Source organism: Arachis ipaensis, chromosome B03, assembly GCF_000816755.2.
Source record: "Arachis ipaensis cultivar K30076 chromosome B03, Araip1.1, whole genome shotgun sequence".
In the NCBI taxonomy this organism is placed as follows: Eukaryota; Viridiplantae; Streptophyta; class Magnoliopsida; order Fabales; family Fabaceae; genus Arachis; species Arachis ipaensis.
Genome location: NC_029787.2, coordinates 12662739 through 12683159, shown reverse-complemented (window position 1 = coordinate 12683159; position 20421 = coordinate 12662739). Strand labels below are relative to the sequence as shown.

At 45.0% G+C, this 20421-nt stretch overlaps 1 protein-coding gene across 1 annotated transcript; it reads left to right on the top strand.

Moving 5' to 3' along the window:
* On the top strand, positions 11854 to 13724 carry LOC107632533. Its single transcript, XM_016336207.1, has 2 exons — positions 11854 to 12423; positions 12606 to 13724. Exons 1-2 carry the CDS (start codon positions 11854 to 11856, stop codon positions 13722 to 13724), a joined length of 1689 nt encoding a protein of 562 aa, XP_016191693.1.

Here is a 20421-nt window from a genome sequence, read left to right as displayed (position 1 = left end):
TCTGACCAATCTTAGAAAACCGTCATGTGTAAACCAGGAATCCAAGCTACGAACGGGTCGAGGGCCACCTCTGAATATGGTATCCTCCACAATGATTGGACAGTGATCTGACAGGCCTCTCGGCCCCCTTTTTAACCGAATCTCTGGAAACTCCTCCGTCCATTCCATACTCAGTAAAACTCTATCAATGCGACTGCAAGAGCGGCCTCTAAACCATGTAAATTTTCGATCATTCAACGGTAGATCCACTAACTGCATGTCTTGTATCCAACACTTAAAATCTTCTGCAGATCCTGTTAACCTGTCCTGACCTTTCCTCTCTTCCACCTGAGTAACCTCATTAAAGTCACCCATGTAGCATATTGGAACTTGACAGAACCGGCTATAAAGCTCAGTTCCTCCCATACAACAAGTTTTTCCGTTCTAGTATGAGCACCATATACTAAACAGAAAGCACAAGGAAAACTATTTTTCAATAAGACTCCTTCGACACATAACCACCTCTCCCCTTTGTAGCAGTTATTCATTCTAAATAACATGACATTCCACATTAACAACAGCCCCCCAGACGTGCCATCCGAGCCTACATACTCCCACCCCACAGCGTCGCTCCCCCAATAACGAATTACATCAAACTTAGTGACAATTTGCATTTTAGTCTCAACCAGACCTAACATATTCAGCTTCTGTTTATTTTTTAGATCTTTAACCATACTCTGCTTACCAACCCCCCTAACCCCCTAACATTCCAAGAACTGAAAATCATTTTAAATCGTTATTACACACCTTTTTGAGCTTTTTTGGTCTGCAGTGACGTGCCTTTTCTTTTTGCTTAGCCAGTCTCCTCTTTTGAGCAAGCGTCTCATTCTGTTCTTGAAGAATCGCCATTATGTCATCATCCTCATCGCACTGAACTGCTCCGGATTCGACTGACAGCTCCCATGCCTTTTTATTTTCGACCAGCTGTGCTTCTCTTTCATGATTCGTATCACCACTGAGCCCCTGGTTCCCGGATTCAATAGCCACACCTGTCCCATTATCACCACTTCCCTCATCAAGCCTTGCACAAGCCAGATTCATACCACCTGCACACGTCTCCTTGCCGTCTCCCTCAAGCCCATCTGCCCTGGAGGAACTGACCACTTCTATCGCCGGCAGAGACTTCACCGAGGATGAAGAGGTTCGGTCTAGTGTATCCAAACCCGTCGCGTCGTGTCCAGCCACCACACCTGCAGGTCCGCGCTCAACTCGACAGCCATTCTGATCGAAGGCTCGGGAGTCCAAACCAGCCGCGTCATGTCCAGCTACCACACCTTTCGAGCCGCGCTCAACTCGACAGTCATCCCGATCGCAAGCTCGTGAGTCGACGTTGCATCGTGCTTCACCGGCGCTTCTAGCATCCAGACGCATCCCTCCAGCACAGGTGTACGCAGCTGCGCGCAAACCACAAGAATGGACGCATGTGACCGGTTAGAGTCCAACCCGACCCGTCATCTTGGTCCAGCCTGCATCATCAGCATCATTTGGGCCTTCTGATGGTGTGAAGCAGCCCAAAACTATAGCTGTCTCATTTGTGCCATCCGTTTCCTTAATGGGCCAGCCCCTAAGCCCTGTTTGCTTTTGGTTTTTCTTACAACAGCCACCAGATTTATGCCCATCAAGCCCATAATCCCAACTAGCCGTTCTTTCAGACTCACCATCAGTAACCAGATCACGACATCCCTTGAAATCAGCTAAGCCATCAATAACAGCATCCTCCGTTACCCTCTGAGTTTTAAAGTCAATTAAATTGCAATAACTCCATTCATTCAAAATATTTTCGGGAATTACCAATCTATCCTTATCAGCTTCTCCCTCTCCTGGTCCTCCATCAACTATCGGATCTCCGCTTGTCACTGGTACCATCGAGTTCAAGTTGCTTGTACCCACAATGTCGCAAGCTTCTGGGGGACCAGTTTTGTTGACGTCCTGAAACTTACAACTTGTTCCAAAATTCTCGTACCCAACCTCTTTAACTAGAACATCGAATCCACTAGTACCAATAGTGATGTGAACCCACTCACTGATAGTGTCCATAAGACAAGTATCGATTTGTACCCGTCCCACGCTAAACGAGAGACATGATTTCGTGGCTTCGTCGCACCGCACAACTTCTCCCCATTGACTGCCTATCAGCTTGAATGTCTCCTCAGACCACGTATGCAAAGGGACACCAAAACACTCGAGCCATACTCTTCGAGTTTCGCTACGCTCCTCCTCGTCCCATCTCCATACGCTATGGAAGAACTTCAAAATATTGTTCATTTTGAATGTGAAGGCTTCTTCAGCACTTAAAATACTGTCAAAAGTCAGGAGTGCTTTGTACGCTCCTAATTCTCTTACTTCCACGACTTGCGGCACATTCTTCCTTATCATGTCCCTCAGGGAATTGTAGTCGATAACCGTAGTCGTACCGCCTACTAGGCTTCTCTGCAACCAGACTAGGTTCTCTTTTGCCACGAACACTTCTATCTTCTTCGCCCACCCATTGCCGTGGGGATCTCCTTTTTTCCCTTCTTTCCTCACCTCTTTCACTTTCCTCCCTGGAGCCTTTTGACTAGCCTCATTTTGAGGTTGAGACTTGACTATATTCTGAACGTTAGGTGCCTCCTGATGTCTCTTGATATTCGTCACTTCGTTGGTACGTCGATATCGAGCTTCTCCTACCAAAACTACATTGCCTCGTAGTCTCATCCTATTCATTTCCGCAATAGCCTTCAAAGCTCCACCTTTTGTTGTGTACCGGATGAACGCAAAGATATACGCTGTTCCATTTTTTTGTTTCCGTGATAAGTAAATATCATTTATACGCCCCGTCCAGTTGAACAAATGGTATAGTTCCTTCTTCGATATGTCGTCCGGAAGATGTTCTACAAAGATAGTAAACGATTCGTTTTCCAAACGGTAGTACTCTTCTCGATTCCAAACCCTAGGATCTCTGTTCAAATGCCTAATTCTACCCTTTCCGGTGTTTCCCACCCCTCCTCTCTCTCTCTCTCTATAACTCTCATTCTCTCTATTATTTTGTTTCTAATTTTTTTATACAAAAAAAAATAAACATTATATGTTTTAAGATTGATTTATTTATCAAAGAAAGAATTATATTTTGAATTGGGATTGTTAATGAACGGAATGGAAAGAAAGATGATGAGGATTTTCTTTGAAATATAATTTTTGAATGAATTTAGAAATGAGATTTGGATTGATGAATGATTATGATGTTGAGAATGTTGAGATATGATCTTTGAATTATTCATATGGCTTATGAATTTGAATTATCTGAGATACGAGGTTCCTTGGATAAAGTACCATGGCTTGCCACCACGTGTACCAGGTTGAAAACTCGATACTCTGTTGACCCTACGACGTAAGTGTGACCAAGCACTATAAATTCCCGGAAATGTAACCCCCATTGAGCAATATTGATTATTTGAGAAAAAGCTATGCATAGACTCTTGGGGATGCACGTCGAGGGACAGTCTAAGGTTTTTGGACTTGTTGGGTTGGCTGGATAACCGACAGATGAGCCTCATCAGCCATAGGACAGGCATGCATCATATGCATTTGTATGCTTTGCTTGAGTTTGAACTTGTTTTGGTTTGCCTAATTGTTAAATTGTTCTTAACTACTACCTGAACTATTTGCTGTAACTGCTACCTAAACCTGTGCTTTTCTTGTCTGTCTTGCATGTGTTTGTCTTGGTATGCTATATTTGAGAATGAACTTTGGTGCTGAATTAATGATTATGTTGATAGATTGCGTGGTTGGTTTCTGATTGAGATTTTCTTATAAGAAAAGAAAGATTTTGGATTTCTGAAAGGTTAAACATTATTTCATTGAAAAGGTTTTGAATGATTAGCTATTGGTTTTTAAAAGGATTCATAAGGCAATAATAATCACTAAGCTTGAAAACAGTTTTCTTATTAATTATCTTCTTATGATAATTCTGAAACTCCGTAGTGAGACCGTGTGATTAGGTTCTCACCCCCTACAGCTTTACCTTTTCAGGAATCGGATAAGTGAGCATTATGAAGAGTTATACTGCGTTTTGGTTTATATGATATTGTATTGCTTAGATAATTTTTCTTCCATCGTCTTTGTTAGTACAATCTTGTAAGAGGGATAGAAGTTGTTTGTTTTATATGTAAATTACATTATAAGCTATTATGTAAGAAGTCTTGTATATGAATCTATGTCTATTTTGTTTTTTTAGATAAAGTATTTATTTATGGTTTTCAAAGAATTTGGCGATACGGTATCGAGTCAAAGGCTTCTATTTTAATATTAAGTATATAAAGTAGTTGTAATACTTCTTACAATGGTGCAGCTGGAAGCGTGACATTCTGGTAGTGAGGGTGTTACAATTTAAATATTAGGAACACAAATAAGATTTACCACAAACGTCAAGAACAAAACGATACTTTACTCTTAAATTTATTTAAAATATTTTTTTTTAGAAGAAAAATTAGAGAGTAAATTAGAGATTTTACTTTTTGCTATTAAAAGAGTAAATATAAAATTTTAACATTGTTTACCCATTCCTTTTCAGTTTTCATCACAGCAATAAGAAAAAAAAATTATATAGCTCCATACTTATTTTTTTATTTTTCACCCATTTTTCATTCTAATTCAAACAAAGAAAAATGAATTTTTTCATCCATTTTCTTCTCTTTCATTTTTCTTTTTTTCAAAATATGCTGTTCCAAATGTTGTGTTAGCAAAACTCGATATAATTTCATTACCGATTCTCACGTGAATTTTACTCGAAAATGACACTACTAATAATGTTGAGGTCAATAATTATCGTTCATTATCACTCATACGGGGGGAACTAATAGTCAACACTCAACAGTCATCTTTATTTATTTGTTTGTATTTACTATTTTCACGTTTCGATAAATAAATCATAAAAGTAGTGTCACGTTTCAATAAACAAATCATAAAACTATACCATTTTATTTTATTTTATTTTATGGTATTTAGTTAATTAATTAATTAGTCTTAGCCAGTCAATTATATATAGCGGCCTCATGTATGTATTTAAATATTTTATAATTAATTAAAGAGTCTTACTAGAGAACTAATGACTTATTTGTACAATGTATACAATAAATTATATAAATTACAAAATGAATATCACTCATGTCATGATACCATTCATTCAAAAGGCTTATGTTGATGAAAAAAAATAACACTAATAATTATATTTTTAATACTCAATAAACTTCTATTGTACACATTGTACAAATATTCCATTAATTCTCCGTACTTTTCCTTAATTAAATTACACTATATTATTTAATTTGAGATTGGTTTACAGTGCACATAAATCTCATATTTTGTAAAACATGAAAGATATATTGTTCTACAACTCTCGTGATTTCTATTATAATTATTCATGATCAATTAGAAAACAAACACAATGACAAAATTAACTTTGTTAGAAACAAGAGACTGAGAGAATGATGTGAAAAGTGTATTATTGAGTTGAATCTCAGGTACAATATACAAGGGGTATTTATAGGTGCTAAATAAATTAAAATAATAAAGACATAGAATCCTACAATTAATGTACAGATATGCTATATAAATATAGACGATGCTAATTGATCTAAATTGATTCTAATGATTCTAATTGATTCTCTAACATCCCCCCTCAAACTCAAGTGGGAGCTAAGGATACCAACTTGAGTTTGGATAACAAAATCCGAAAGCGAGTCGGGTGATGAGCTTTCGTGAAGATATCAGCAGTCTGATCCAGTGTCCCAACAGCAATGAGACGAACAGCATCAATAAGAATTCGTTGCCGAACAAAATGACAATCAATCTCAATGTGTTTGGTGCGTTCATGAAACACATCATTATGGGCAATCTGAATAGCACTGCGGTTATCACAAAAGACATCAGTAGGGGACGACTGAGGAGCACCCAGATCTTCGAGAAGCCAACGAACCGAGATAACCTCAGCAGTGGTGTCAGCAAGGGCACGGTACTCAGCTTCTGTGCTTGAGCGAGCAGTGAACGTTTGCTTCTTAGCACGCCAAGAGATGAGAGCGTCGCCAAGAAACAAACAATAACCAGTAGTAGAACGACGATCAGTGGGATCACCAGCCCAATCAGCATCAGAGTATGCCTGAAGGGTCAAAGAGGAATGGGCAGAAAAATAAAGGCCATGAAAAAGAGTGCCTTTGACATACCGAAGAATGCGAAGAACTGCCGCATAGTGAGTAGTACGGGGAGCAGACAAGAACTGGCTGAGGACATGAACTGGATAGGCAATGTCTGGTCGGGTGACAGTCAAGTAGACGAGACCGCCAACTAACTGACGATAAAGTGTCGGATTATCCAAAACAGTGCCATCCATAGGGGTAAATCGAACATTAGGCTCAAGAGGAGTAGATTCGGTGCGACTATCTGTAATCCCAGCGCGGGCAAGGAGATCTGAAGCATACTTAGCCTGAGAGAGATAAATGCCATCATCTGTGGAGATGACCTCGAGACCAAGAAAATAGCTGAGAGAACCAAGATCCTTCATCTCAAAGGTACGCTGAAGTGAGGTCTTGAGATCAAAGATACCATCAACATCATCTCCAGTAATAATCATGTCATCAACATACAAAAGTAGAAGAACAACTCCACGGTCGCTTTTACGAATGAAAAGCGCATTCTCATGAGGACTAGAAATAAAGCCAAGACTGCATATGGTAGTGCTGAACTTGTCAAACCATTCACGAGGAGCTTGCTTAAGTCCATAAAGTGCCTTGCGAAGGAGACAAACCTTACTGGAAGGACAAGGATATCCTGGAGGTGGTTTCATATAGACTCTCTGTTTCAAATCCCCATTAAGAAATGCATTCTTCACATCCATCTGACTGAGAGACCATCTTTTAACCGCAGCAATGGCAAGGAGAGCTCTAACAGACGTAAGGCGAGCAACAGGAGCAAAAGTCTCTGCATAATCAATACCATACTCTTGCGTACAACCTTGAGCAACCAATCGTGCCTTATAACGGTCAATAGAGCCATCAGAGCGAGTCTTGATCTTGTATACCCATCTACTGCCCACAACTTCCTGATCAGAAAGAGGATCAACCAAATCCCAAGTGTGTGCTTTTTCAAGTGCCTGTATTTCTTCCTGCATTGCTTGTTGCCAATTTGGATTTGTGGAGGCTTCTCTGAATGACTTAGGTTCATGTTGATGAAGAATAGTAGAAAAGCAATGATAATCAAGAAGATGAGGAGGGGGATTCCTTACTCTAGAAGAACGAGTGGGAGGAGGAGGCATGACGCTAGGAGTGGGATCGCCGTCCGGACTGGAATCATCGGGAGATGGAGAAGGTGGAGGATCAGGAGCCTCGAGTGGTGGACTTGGGGTAGACCCTGTAGAGTCATCACTAGGAAAGAGATCAACATTTGGGTTAGTAAAAAACGGTGATGGAGTAGAAGATCAGCGCCACGTCAGCGGGTGATGACACGTGTCAGCACCGGAGAGGCGGAAGGAGGCACGCTGGCGCACAGGTGGCACGCGGGTCTCAGGGCGGGTCGGGTCGGCTCATCGCGGGTCGGGTTGCCCAACCAGCTTACCTTGTGACACGTGGACGCTCCAGGGACGTCCGATCTGCACGAAGATCCAACGGCTGCTGAAGCCTCCGGATGAGAAAGAATGGTGGTCGGCAGCAATGTTCTGACGGCGCGTGGAGGCGCGTGTGGTGGTCGTTGGCGGCGATCTTGGCGGCGTTGGAAAGCTGACGGAGAGAAGAACACGATGATACCGGAGGTGACGAACCAAAGCGTCGGAAACAGTTCGAAAATCGCGAGCAAAGAGGCACGGGTGGAATCTGGAAGGAAGATCAACCTGGTCGTGACGACGTCTTTCGGCGGCGCGTGGAGGCGCGTCCGGCGGCGGATGGCGACGGTTCTGGTTGCGTTGGAATCACGGCGAGAAGACGAACAAGAGGGTTATGGGGGTGACGAACCAAAGCGTCAAAAAGAGAACGAAAAAGGAGGCCAAAGAACACTGCCGACAAGGAAAAACAAAGGGGCTATGAACTAATATTCATTGAAAAAAAAAAACCTAAGCTATTGATACCATGTTAGAAACAAGAGACTGAGAGAATGATGTGAAAAGTGTATTATTGAGTTGAATCTCAGGTACAATATACAAGGGGTATTTATAGGTGCTAAATAAATCAAAGTAATAAAGACATAGAATCCTACAATTAATGTACAGATATGCTATATAAATATAGACGATGCTAATTGATCTAAAATGATTCTAATGATTCTAATTGATTCTCTAACAAACTTAATTCGTAATGATAAAATTCAGATGCTAAAAGGAATACATTTTAAAGTCAAAATGAAATTGATTATTTGGTTAAAACTCAACAAAGATTTAATCCATTGCTCCTACGTCAATAACTCAATATAATAGTTTCATTTAAAAGAATGTAACCAACTACTAGTAGTAACAATAATGGATTTGGATCCTCTAAAGTTTAAATTTTACTTTAGAGAGTAAAGTGTGATCTCTTACCATTTATTTCATAGGTGGACCAAGAATAAATATAAAAGAGAAATCATTCAAGGGTAGAAGATTACACTTTATTCTCTAAAGTAAAATTCAAACTTTAGAGGATCCAAATTCAATAATAATATAAAATAATACTTTTTCTTCTTGGAATTAAAAAGCTCTACACTACCGATGGAGCAAACATGAACCAAAAAATATAAGAACAACTCAAAATAAAAACGTGACTAACAACCCAACGAGTTAAAGCAATCTCTAGTCATTTTCGGTATTGTCATCAACAACCAATAGGAGTACCACCAATTCATTTGTCGGATAGCACAAAGAACCTGTTAATGATTTCTACTACACCCAAATCTTGATTATGGAACATTCTATCATTCCTCTCAAGCTAAATTGCTCATATTACAATAAAGAATCCAATCAACCACCTCTTCCTCTTATTCTTTCTTTGTGAAGCATTCGTCCAACTTTTAAAGTGTTGCTTTAGTATACTTGGAACGGACCATTCTCTTTCAAGAGCGAACAGCCAAGCACACCACACCTGTCAAGTGAGCTCACAACCAAGAAACAGATAAAAAGCAGACTCTACAGACTTACAGCACAAAGCACACATATTATCAAGCTGGTCAATGACACCTAATCTGCACAATCTTTCCTTAGTATTCACCATCTCAATCAATACAAACCAAGAAAACAATTCGACCCTTGGCGGGACGAAGCCCCTCCAAATAGCACTTGTGAAACTATAACTTGTTATTTCTTTCGGATGGACTGCTTCCTGCATCACCTGCACAAAGGAGTTAGTAGAGAAAATACCAGTTCTATCAAATTTTCAAACCACCCGATCCTCTCTCTCAGTTGTTAGCTTAACTAAACGTAAGATGACATGAAGTTGATTCAAGAGTTCCAGCTCCCATTGAAATAACGCCCTCCTCCACTGGAAGCTCCATATCCACTCTAACCCATCCCAAAACCTGCAGTCCCCTATAACAGATCCTTTAAGGTTTGAGATCGAGAAAAATCTTGGAAATATATCTTTCAAGACACCACCAGTTATCCAAACATCCTTCTAGAAACGGATTGTTCTGCCATTCCCTACATCCATTGACAATCCGCTGATCATCTTTTCCCTGACTTGTGGCTCTCTGATTTGAAGCTGACAAATATCCTTCGACGGACTCCCTCTTAGGGGAACAGGTTGACCACGCAGCATCTCAGAAGGATTCATGTTATTACAAGAACACACTACTTTCTTCCATAAGGGGCATTCCTTTTTCGAGAACTACCACCACCATTTAAACAAAAGAGATGTATTCCGAACCACTGCATCGCCTACTCCCAATTCACCCGCCTTTTTAGGGGCCATCACTACCTCCCATCTCACTAGTGGCATCCCGAACCTCCCATCCTCTTTACTCCACAAGAACCGTCTTTATAAGGAGATCAATTTCTCTGCTACTACCTTTGGCATCTTATACAAACTGAGGTAGTATATAGGTAGGCTATTAAGAACAGATTTAATGAGTACCAGCTTACCCGCTTTATTGAGGCTCTTTACTTGCCACAGATTTAGCTTTTCTTCCACCTTATCAAGCACTGATTTCCAAGTCTTAACTAACCTCGAATGTATTGGAACTACTAATTAATTTAATATTATCATAAAACACGTGGAATAAGCCCATTTGCAATAAAATCGAATTAACAAATTTTTAAACTTAATTAAAAAAATAATTTATAAAATCCGTTAAAAATATTTATAAAAGAGATAAAAAAAATTATTCTAACATTTTCTAATATATATATATATTTAATGTATTACAAAATAAAAAAATACACTTGGATATTTTTTTTTTAAATCCTTTAACAACTATCCTATACATAACACTCTTAGCAAAATTAGTAAATTACTAAATAAACATTCGATGGTATCCCCTCTCCTACCAACTGAATTTTCATATAATTTCATCTCCATAATTAAACAATTTAAGAATTAATAGTAAAATATTAAGGGCCGTTTGGAAACTCTAAAAATAACTTTTTTTTACTTTTGATTTATGAAAAGTAGTAGTATTAATGTTGGGTGCAATTTTTAAAATCAAATTGCAACTTTCTAAGAAGCTGTTTTGGAGCTTATAGAGAAGTTAAAAAAAATGACTTCTCTTTTCTTCTTCTTCTTCTTCTTCCCTTTCCCCTTCTTCTTCTTTTCTTATTCTTTGCAAGAGTAGAAACACTCTCTTTCTTTTTTTTTTTATTTTATAATTTTTTTATTATGAGTAACTTGGTCTAAAATTTTAATATTTAAATAAAAATGACGATTTTAAAATTTGATTTTAAATCTTAGAGACGATTTTGTATGCAAAAAAGGTTAAAAATAAAAAATTTAATATATATTTTAGAGACTGTTGCGACCTGGCCCAAACCCTATACGGGTCAGCCCGACCCGAGCACTACCCGACCCGGACGGTCAAGGGTGAGGCGCCCCGCAATCGATCCGGACACGTGTCCCAGACAGCTCACTTACAGCTGTGGGAGAACGTCTCGAGAAAAGTGGGCCTGTCCTTGTAGGGCCCACCTCTGACACAGTATATAAGGGGAAGGTTTTACCCTTCCCCTAAGGTACGTCACACATCACTCTCCCCCTTTTCACCTGCACATTACTGACTAGAGCGTCGGAGTGTCTTTGCAGGTGACACCCCCCCCTTTTCTACCAGAAGTGCTTGGGACCCCGCCTACACCAAACCAGTGGTTCACGACGAGGCGAGACCCCCATTACCAACCAGTATACCAATCCGATCCGTCCAGTATCCGACCATCCGAACATTGGCGCCGTCTGTGGGGAATCGTCCATGGACTTCGTACTGGTCCAAGCTGAGACAGCCCGAGAGGCCGAGCCCGTAGGGGAACCAGCCACGACTGCTCCCTGGCAGCGCACAGGATCCCCTCTGAGACACACAACACAACCTCTCGAGAGACGCCCCTTCGGGGGAACTGGCGACAACCACGCCAGAATAATGCAAGAGCTACGCCACAGAATGTAAGACTTGGAACATCGGCTGGCGGAAAGAGAACATGATCAGCACACCCCAGAACAAAGCCACTCCCGCTCCCACTCAAGGAGCCACTCCAGACGCACGCCCAGCCCCCAAGCTGAGTCCGAGAGCGCTGGGGAAAGGGGACGTGTGAGAAGACGCCACGACCCCGTCATTTATGCCAGGCATGAGAGGCGGCGTACTACAGATTGCGGAACCGAAGACGCCCGTGGGGAGAAAGACGAAGGGAGAATGGCGAGAACACGAGGACCCGTGATAATAGGGGCGACCCCATTTCATCGTTCCATACACGAAGTTCGGCTGCCAAAACATTTTGACAAGCACACGGACATGAGATACGACGGAACGCAAGACCCTCTGGAGCACCTCACGGCCTTCGAGGCCAGGATGAACCTGGAGGGAGTGGGGGACGAGGTAAGATGCCGCGCTTTCCCGGTCACCCTGGCAGGACCTGCAATACAATGGTTCAATAACCTCCCGCAGGGCTCGATGACCGGCTTCGCAGACATCAGCCATGCCTTCTTAGCCCAATTCACGACCAGAATTGCAAAGGCGAAGCACCCAATCAACCTGCTTGGGGTGACCCAACGACCCGACGAGTCGACCAAGAAATACCTAGATAGAGTCAACGACGAGTGCCTGGAAATCGACGGGCTGACAGACTCAGTGGCAAGCCTGTGTTTGACGAACGGACTCCTGAACGAGGACTTCAGAAAGCACCTCACTACGAATCCAGTATGGACAATGCAGGAGATCCAATGTGTGGCTAAGGAGTACATTAATGACGAAGAAGTCAGCCGGGTTGTGGCTGCCAATAAACGGCAACCCCCCTACACCCAAACCCGGCACCACGAGGGCGGAGAAAGGCGAAAGGAACACGCCAGGGACGGCGGTCCCAGCAAAACACCAAGGCTGTTTCCCCGAGTCGGGAAGTTCACCAACTACACCCCCTAGCGGCATCAATCGTGGAAGTTTACCAACAGATAGCCGAGAAAGAAATACTGTCAAAACTCCGACCTCTGAAGGACCGAACAGGAGGAAACAAGAGCCTTTATTGCGAATATCACAAGGGGTACGGACACAAGACCCAAGACTGCTTCGACCTGAAGGATGCGCTAGAGCATGCAATCAGGGATGGGAAGCTCGCCAAATTCTCCCACATCATTAGAGAGCCAAGGAGACGGAATCGCGACCACGAAGGCGAAGACAGGCCCCGGGCGACAAGGAGACGCCAAGAACCGGAGGGAGACGACCACGGCCTCACGATGGTGAACGTAGTAACTGCCAGGAATTTGGCCCCGAGGTCGAAAGGAGCACAGAAGAAAGACGCCAAGGTCCTGGCCGTCTCCTCCTCATCTGCGAGAAATTCCCGGAGGCTCCCATCCATCTCATTTGGTCCCGAAGACCAGTGGTTTGACGAGATACTGAAAAGTCCCCCTATGGTCATTACGGCCAGAGTCGGAACCGACCTCGTCAAGCGGATCCTCGTGGATACGGGGGCAGACTCGAACATCATGTTCCGCAACGTATTTGACGCCCTGGGGCTGCGCGACACCAACCTAGCGACCCACCAGCATGGTGTGGTAGGGCTAGGCGACCACTTCATCAAGCCGGACGGGATCATCTCCCTCCCGACCTCAGTGGGACAAGGACAGGGACGGAGGACAGTAATGGCAGAATTTGTGGTCTTGCGAGATTCCACAGCTTACAACATCATTCTGGGGAGAAAAACCATCAACAACCTTGGCGCGACGATCAGCACGAAACTGCTTGTAATGAAGTTTGTTACTGACGACGGATCTATAGGATCCATCAAAGGAGACCTGGAAACGGCAGTCGCCTGCGACCACGCCAGCCTCTCCTTGAGGAAAAAGTCTAAAGAAGCATCAGGGGTTTTTCTAGCCGACCTGGACGCCATAATAGATGACAAAGCCAAACCCGAGCCAGAGGGGGACCTGGAAAAATTTAAGGTCGGGAACACGGAGGAGAAGTTCACGTTCATAAACAGAAATCTCCCCTATGGATTGAAGGGACCTTTGATGGAGATGATCAGAGCCAATCCGACCTGTTCGCTTGGACACCGGCCAACATGCCGGGGATAGATCCCCAACTCATGTCGCACTGTCTGGCCGTCAAGCCGGAAGCCCAACCAGTGGCCCAAAGGAGGAGGAAGATGTCGCAGGAAAGGGCAGAGGAGGTGGCTAGGCAAACGGCCAGCCTTCTCGAAGCAGGGTTCATCCGAGAGCTGGACTACTCGACTTGGCTATCGAACGTGGTCTTGGTGAAAAAGCACAATGGGAGGTGGAGAATGTGTGTGGACTACTCCGACCTCAACAAGGCATGCCCCAAGGACTGCTATCCCCTTCCCAGCATCGACGCACTCGTCGACGCAGCGGCTGGGTACCGGTATCTGAGTTTCATGGACGCTTACTCTGGGTACAATCAGATACCGATGCACCAGCCCGACGAAGACAAAACGCGTTCATAACGCCTGGAGGGATCTATTGCTACAAGGTGATGCCGTTTGGCTTGAAAAACGCTGGCGCCACGTACCAGAGGCTGATGAACAAGATATTCAGCGAGCTCATAGGCAAGACAGTAGAAGTCTACGTGGATGACATCCTTGCGAAAACCACACGACCCGACGATCTCCTAAGTGATCTGGGGGGCGTGTTCGTGTCCCTCCGACAAAACGGCATGAGGCTCAACCCGCTCAAATGCGCCTTCACCATGGAAGCCGGGAAGTTCCTAGGGTTCATGATAACCCAAAGAGGGGTAGAAGCCAACACTGAGAAATGCCAAGCGATTATCCAGATGAAGAGCCCGGGTTGTATCAAAGATGTACAGCGATTGGCAGGAAGGCTGACGGCGTTATCCCGTTTTCTGGGCGCATCGGCAGCAAAAGCCTTGCCCTTTTTCAATCTGATGAAAAAGGGGATAGCGTTCAAATGGACTCCTGCGTGTGAGATAGCGTTCAACCACTTCAAAGAGATCATAGCATCACCTCCGGTACTCGGGAAGCCAATGGCCAGAGAATCACTCTACCTCTACCTGGTGGTAACAAAGGAAGCGCTTGCAGCAGTGCTGGTAAGAGAGGAAGGGAAGGCTCAGCAACCAATCTACTTTGTAAGCAGGGCGTTACAAGGAGCAGAGCTGAGGTATAGCAAATTGGAGAAACTGGCGCTGGCACTCCTAACCTCCTCCCGAAGGCTGAGGCAATACTTCCAGAGCCATCGTGTTGTCGTGAGAACGGACCAAGCAATTTGCCAAGTACTCCAAAAGCCTGATTTGGTAGGAAGGATGATGACTTGGGCCATCGAGCTCTCCCAATATGATTTGCACTACGAGCCCCGACATGCGATCAAGGCCCAGGCAATGGCAGATTTCCTAGTAGAGGTAACAGGCGATTCCCCAGAGGAAACGGGCACACGGTGAAAGCTCCATATGGACGGGGCCTCCAACCAGACGTCCGGGGGCGCCGGGGTCATCTTAGAGAGCCCAGCCGGGGTCATATACGAGCAATCGACCAAGTTCGAATTCCCCGTATCGAACAAACAAGCGGAATATGAAGCCCTCTTGGGAGGACTGACCCTAGCCCGGGAAGTCGGGGCGACAAGGCTGGAAGTGTGCAGCGACTCACAGGTCGTCACCTCGCAAGTGAACGGAAGCTATCAAGCAAGAGACCCGTTGCTGCAAAGGTATCTGGAAAAGGTTAGAGAATTGACCAGGAAATTCCAGGAAGTCACGGTCCAACACGTCCCAAGAGAGAGGAACACATGGGCGGACCTCCTATCTAAACTAGCAAGCACAAAATCGGGAGCGGGCAACCGGTCCCTCATCCAGGGCATGGTAAAGGAGCCAACAGTTGCCCTCCATTTGACGAAATCAAGCCCCTCCTGGTTGGACCCCATCACAAACTTCTTGGAAAATGGCAAACTACCTGATGATGAGAAGACAACCAAAACATTGAGAAGGGAAGCAGCCAAATATGCAATCATACAAGGACAATTGTTCAGAAAGGGACTCAGCCAACCCCTATTGAAGTGCTTGCACCCCGACCAGACGGACTACTTACTTAAAGAAGTCCACGAGGGATGCTGCGGCCACCACATCGGGGGCAAGGCCCTAGCGAGGAAGCTCGTCCGAGCCGGGTATTACTGGCCATCAATGATGAAAGACTCCAGGGAATTTGTCAGAAAATGCGTCAAGTGTCAAGAAAACGCCAACTTCCATAAAGCGCCGGCTTCCGAGCTGAGCCTACTGACGTCTACCCGACCTTTCGCTCAATGGGGAATCGACCTCTTGGGGTCCTTCTCGGTCGGCCTAGGACAAGTTAAATATCTCATAGTCGCCATCGACTACTACACTAAATGGATAGAGGCTGAACCACTAGCCAGCATATCCTCATCCAATTGCAGGAAGTTCATGTGGAGACAGGTGATAACCCGTTTCGGCATCCCGGAGGTCGTCATTTCGGATAATGGGACGCAATTCACTGACAAGAAGTTCATGGAATTCCTCACCGGCCTGGGGATAAAACAAAAGTTCTCCTCAGTTGAACATCCCCAGACAAATGGACAAGTGGAGTCCGCAAACAAAGTCATCCTACTAGGCCTCAAGAAGTGCTTAGACAACAAGAAAGGCGCATGGGCCGACGAGCTCGCTTCGGTCCTCTGGTCCTACCGGACAACCGAGCAAAGCTCCACCGGAGAAACCTCCTTTCACCTAACATACGGGGTCGACACGGTGATACCTGTAGAAATTGGCGAACCGAGTCCACGACTACTTCTCGCAGGAGTAGACGAAGCAGTGGAAAAGGATTTGGTGGACAAGACCAGAGAGATGGCCCACTTATCAGAAACAGCACTGAAACAAAGAATAGCTCTGCGCTACAACACTAAAGTCCTCAGGAGGGAATTTGAGAAAAGAGACCTTGTCCTGCGACGCAACGACGTCGGTTTACCGACCCCAGGAGAAGGAAAGCTGGCGGCGAACTGGGAAGGTCCCTACAGAATCAAAGAAGTGCTTGGCAAAGGCGCCTACAAGCTGTAGAGACTCGACGGCAAAGAAATCCCAAGAACATGGAATGCAGGTAACCTAAGGAGATTCTATTCGTAGCTCGGGCACACCGGCCAAACGGCCTGATGAGCCAATAGATGCTTACTCTATTCACATGTTAATTCTTAGCCATTTTTATCAAGTACCTGCCATGTTCACGAATTTGCTTGGCTAACGACTAATTTTTACTTGTCTAAATCCTTTTACCTACTATTTCCCAATATGTATTCCACACAATCACGTTCCTCAACGGCAATCCGGGACTGATCACCCCGGGAGCCAGTCGGATCATAGCCATGACTAACGGCCGCGATAACACGACCAATACGGTTCCAACCATTACCAACATAAACGATAAAACGGACACAAGCAATAATTCCACAACGAAAAAATGGTAACGAAATAAAATTCTACCAAACAAGATAAAGGCGATAATCGTAAAGCCGACATGGCGACCACTAGAGCATAAAGATTAACAGTTTCAACAAATATTCTACAAGGAAACATAAAAAACACAAGTTACAAGAGTTCACTTCCGGGGCATATCGACAATCTTGCTGTCCTGGATTGTTTTGAAGACTCCAATAGCCGAAGTGTCGAATTCGAGGACCACGACCTTCACCTGGGCCTTAAGAGCCTCTTCGGTCATAAAGATCGCGTTCTTTCCCTGCTCCCTGACCGCCTTGTATTTCCTTTTCAATTCTCCTGCCTCGGCTCGCGCAGCCTCAGCCGATGAGACGGCCGCGTCACGTTCTTTCTCCGCAGCGACCACCCGACCCTGCGCGGCGTTAAGTTGGCTCTCTAGAGTCATCTCCCGCTCGATTAAACGGGAGACGGTGGCGTCGGAGGCATTAATTTTTTCTCAAAGGACGCAGCCTTCTCCTCGGCATCCTTGCGCCCCCTCTCCGCCGCGGCCAATTGCTCCTGAAGCTTTTCAACCTGGACCTTGAATTCGTTGTTGGCCTGGGCAGCAGTATCGAGCTTCCTTCGCAACGACTGCATGCCCAACAACTCGAACTCAGCCTTCCGGGCTATCACCACCCCGCGGAGAAGGGTACGATACATCCACCTTGCCTGCCCCACGAGCTCGGTTCTGAGGAAGTGATCCTCCGTACCGGGAATAAGTTGATTATCAATAAAGGTACCGGCATCGAAGTTCCTCTCCATCACGGTGAGAGCCCCTTCCGCACTGGAAGATGCCCTTCGTCTCTTGAAAGTGGGGACAAGCTTCATATCATCATGCTCATGGGGTATAGGGGACGACTGCCCAATACCGGCCGTCTCGTCGGGAGCGTGAGAAGCCTGCCTCCCAGCGGAATTCTTGTCGGACGTCTCGACGTCCCGGGGGGAAGGTACGGCTTGATTCTCCTTCTCCCCGGAAGGGCCTTCTGGCTTCCCAGCATCCTTCTCGTCAACCTTCTCCTCATCGCTATCCTCCAAGAAGGTCTTGACCAAATTTTCAAGCCCGGTCACCGAAGCAGACATCTCCACTACAAACAGAGAAACAAATACGTTAGTCGTGAAGTCGGAAAGAGCAAATTAAACAACAAGCAATACAAAAGTACAAGACAAAACATCTCACAAATATAACTCCTGGCGGACTCCCGTTCACCCATAAGGAGATGGGGGGTTCACGAGGTTCTTTCCAAAAAGAGCAAACAACACGTCGGCAATCCTCTTATTTACAGAAGACATTCCCTTGTAGGTCACCTTGATGAAAGAATTAGACCCCGCCCCAAAGCTCCAATACGTCGGGATGAGGCGTTCCCCCTCCAATGACAACCAAAAGGGATGGCGACCTTTAACGGGGCGAACTTTGAAAAATTTGTCCTTGAACCCATGATAGGAGTCCTCGAACAGGCCAAATACCCTCCGACCTTGGGCAGAACGGAAAGACAGGAACCCTTTCCTCGCCTTCCCTTGTTTGGAGGGGTTGGTAAGGTTGAAGAAGAAGAGGAAGACGTCCACCGACACTGGCAGCTCGAGATATTCACAAACCATCTCGAAACAGCGGATAGAAGCCCAACTGTTCGGATGGAGCTGCGACGGCGACACGGATATCCGATTAAGAAGCGACATCTGGAAATCGGAAAACGGAATGTGAACGCCAACCTGGGTGAACATGGCCTTGTAAAACCAAATCCAGTCGACAACCCGGGGAGAGCGAAAATTGATCTCGTGCAATCGCTCATTGGGGGCAGGGACGATGGTCTCATAATTGGCCTCCTCGTCTGTCCCCCCGCACAGATACCCGGCCTGCCGAAATTTCGTCAACTCCTCCAAATCCATTTGATTTGGCGAGTCCTTCACATCTGAGGTCACCCAAGCGTAGGGATCATAGTTCGCGGTGGAAACAAAATTCCGGGAGACGACGCGAGGCATACCTACAATGGGGTACCACTCCATTAGTCTATGAGGTCGGGAGTCCGGGAATGACCCAGAAACTATGTCCATCCTATTCAAACAGTTAAGATCAAGCATGGCTAAAGTTATACCTATCACGCAAGCCACTTAAAAACCTACCCTGAAATGGTACCCCTCCCCTAACACATCTACTTAGCACTAAAAAGTCATCTAACGACAAAAATCAAGCAAGACACAAATAACAAGCATACAACAATGAAGCAGAAAAGAGAGGGGTCCAAGGATTACCTGAATTTGTTGCGAAAACTGAGAAGGATGAAGGAAAGATGCACGAGGATACCACAACAACGCTATGAAATTTCTGAAAGAAAAAGAGGGAGATTGCAGGGAGATGGAAGAAACAGGAGTGTAAAGGGGAAAAAAAGTTGAGGCAAACTGTTTAAAACTGCCACTCAGGAAGCGCGAAAGACTTGGGGGCAAAGTAGTATTTGCGCATGGGGTTTTACAACTCATTATGAGCATTTAATGCTCAGCGCGAAGAACGAAGCGACGAACGGTTGCCTCAACAACCAAGAGACACGCGCGCAGGGGGCATGTCCCTTCCACGGGCAGTCGACCTGACGACGATGAATGGAACATGAAATAACGCGCCACTAATAGCTCCCACGACTATCACTGGCGCGTGGGGGCATTGTTGCAACCTGGCCCAAACCCTCTACGGGTCAGTCCGACCCAAGCGCCACCCGACCCGGACGGTCAAGGGTGAGGCGCCCCGCAATCGACCCGAACACGTATTCCAGACAGCTCACTTACAGCTGTAGGAGAACGTCTCGGAAAAAGTGGGCATGTCCTTGTAGGGCCCACCTCTGACACAGTATATAAGGGGAAGGTTTTACCCTTCCCCCAAGGTACGTCACACATCACTCTCCCCTTTTCGCCTGCACATTACTGACTAGAGCGTCGGAATGTCTTTGCAGGTGACACCCCCCTTTTCTACCAGAAGTGCTCGGGACCCCGCCTACACCAGACCAGTGGTTCACGACGAGGCGAGACCCCCATTACCAACCAGTATACCAATCCGATCCGTCCGGTACCCGACCATCCGAACTGAGACTTAATTACAAATTTGATATGGTATAGGGATTCAATAAAAAATATAAAAATTTAATTAAAAATTCAGTAAAATTATAGAGACCGACAGAATAATTAAACCTATAACAAATTTATAATATTAAGCAATGATGCACGGATATTGATAATGACACGGATACGGGACACGTAAACACACGAATTTCAAATTTTCTTTAAAATATAGAGAGATGACATATAAAAAATATAAATTATTTTTTAGATGAATTATAATAATATTTTATTGAT

Coding starts and splice junctions, on each gene's coding strand:
- LOC107632533 (XM_016336207.1), top strand. CDS start 11,854: ATGGCGAGAACACGAGGACCCGTGATAATAGGGGCGACCCCATTTCAT. Junction 12,424..12,605: donor ATGACGAAGAAGTCAGCCGG/GTTGTGGCTGCC, acceptor GTTTACCAACAG/ATAGCCGAGAAAGAAATACT.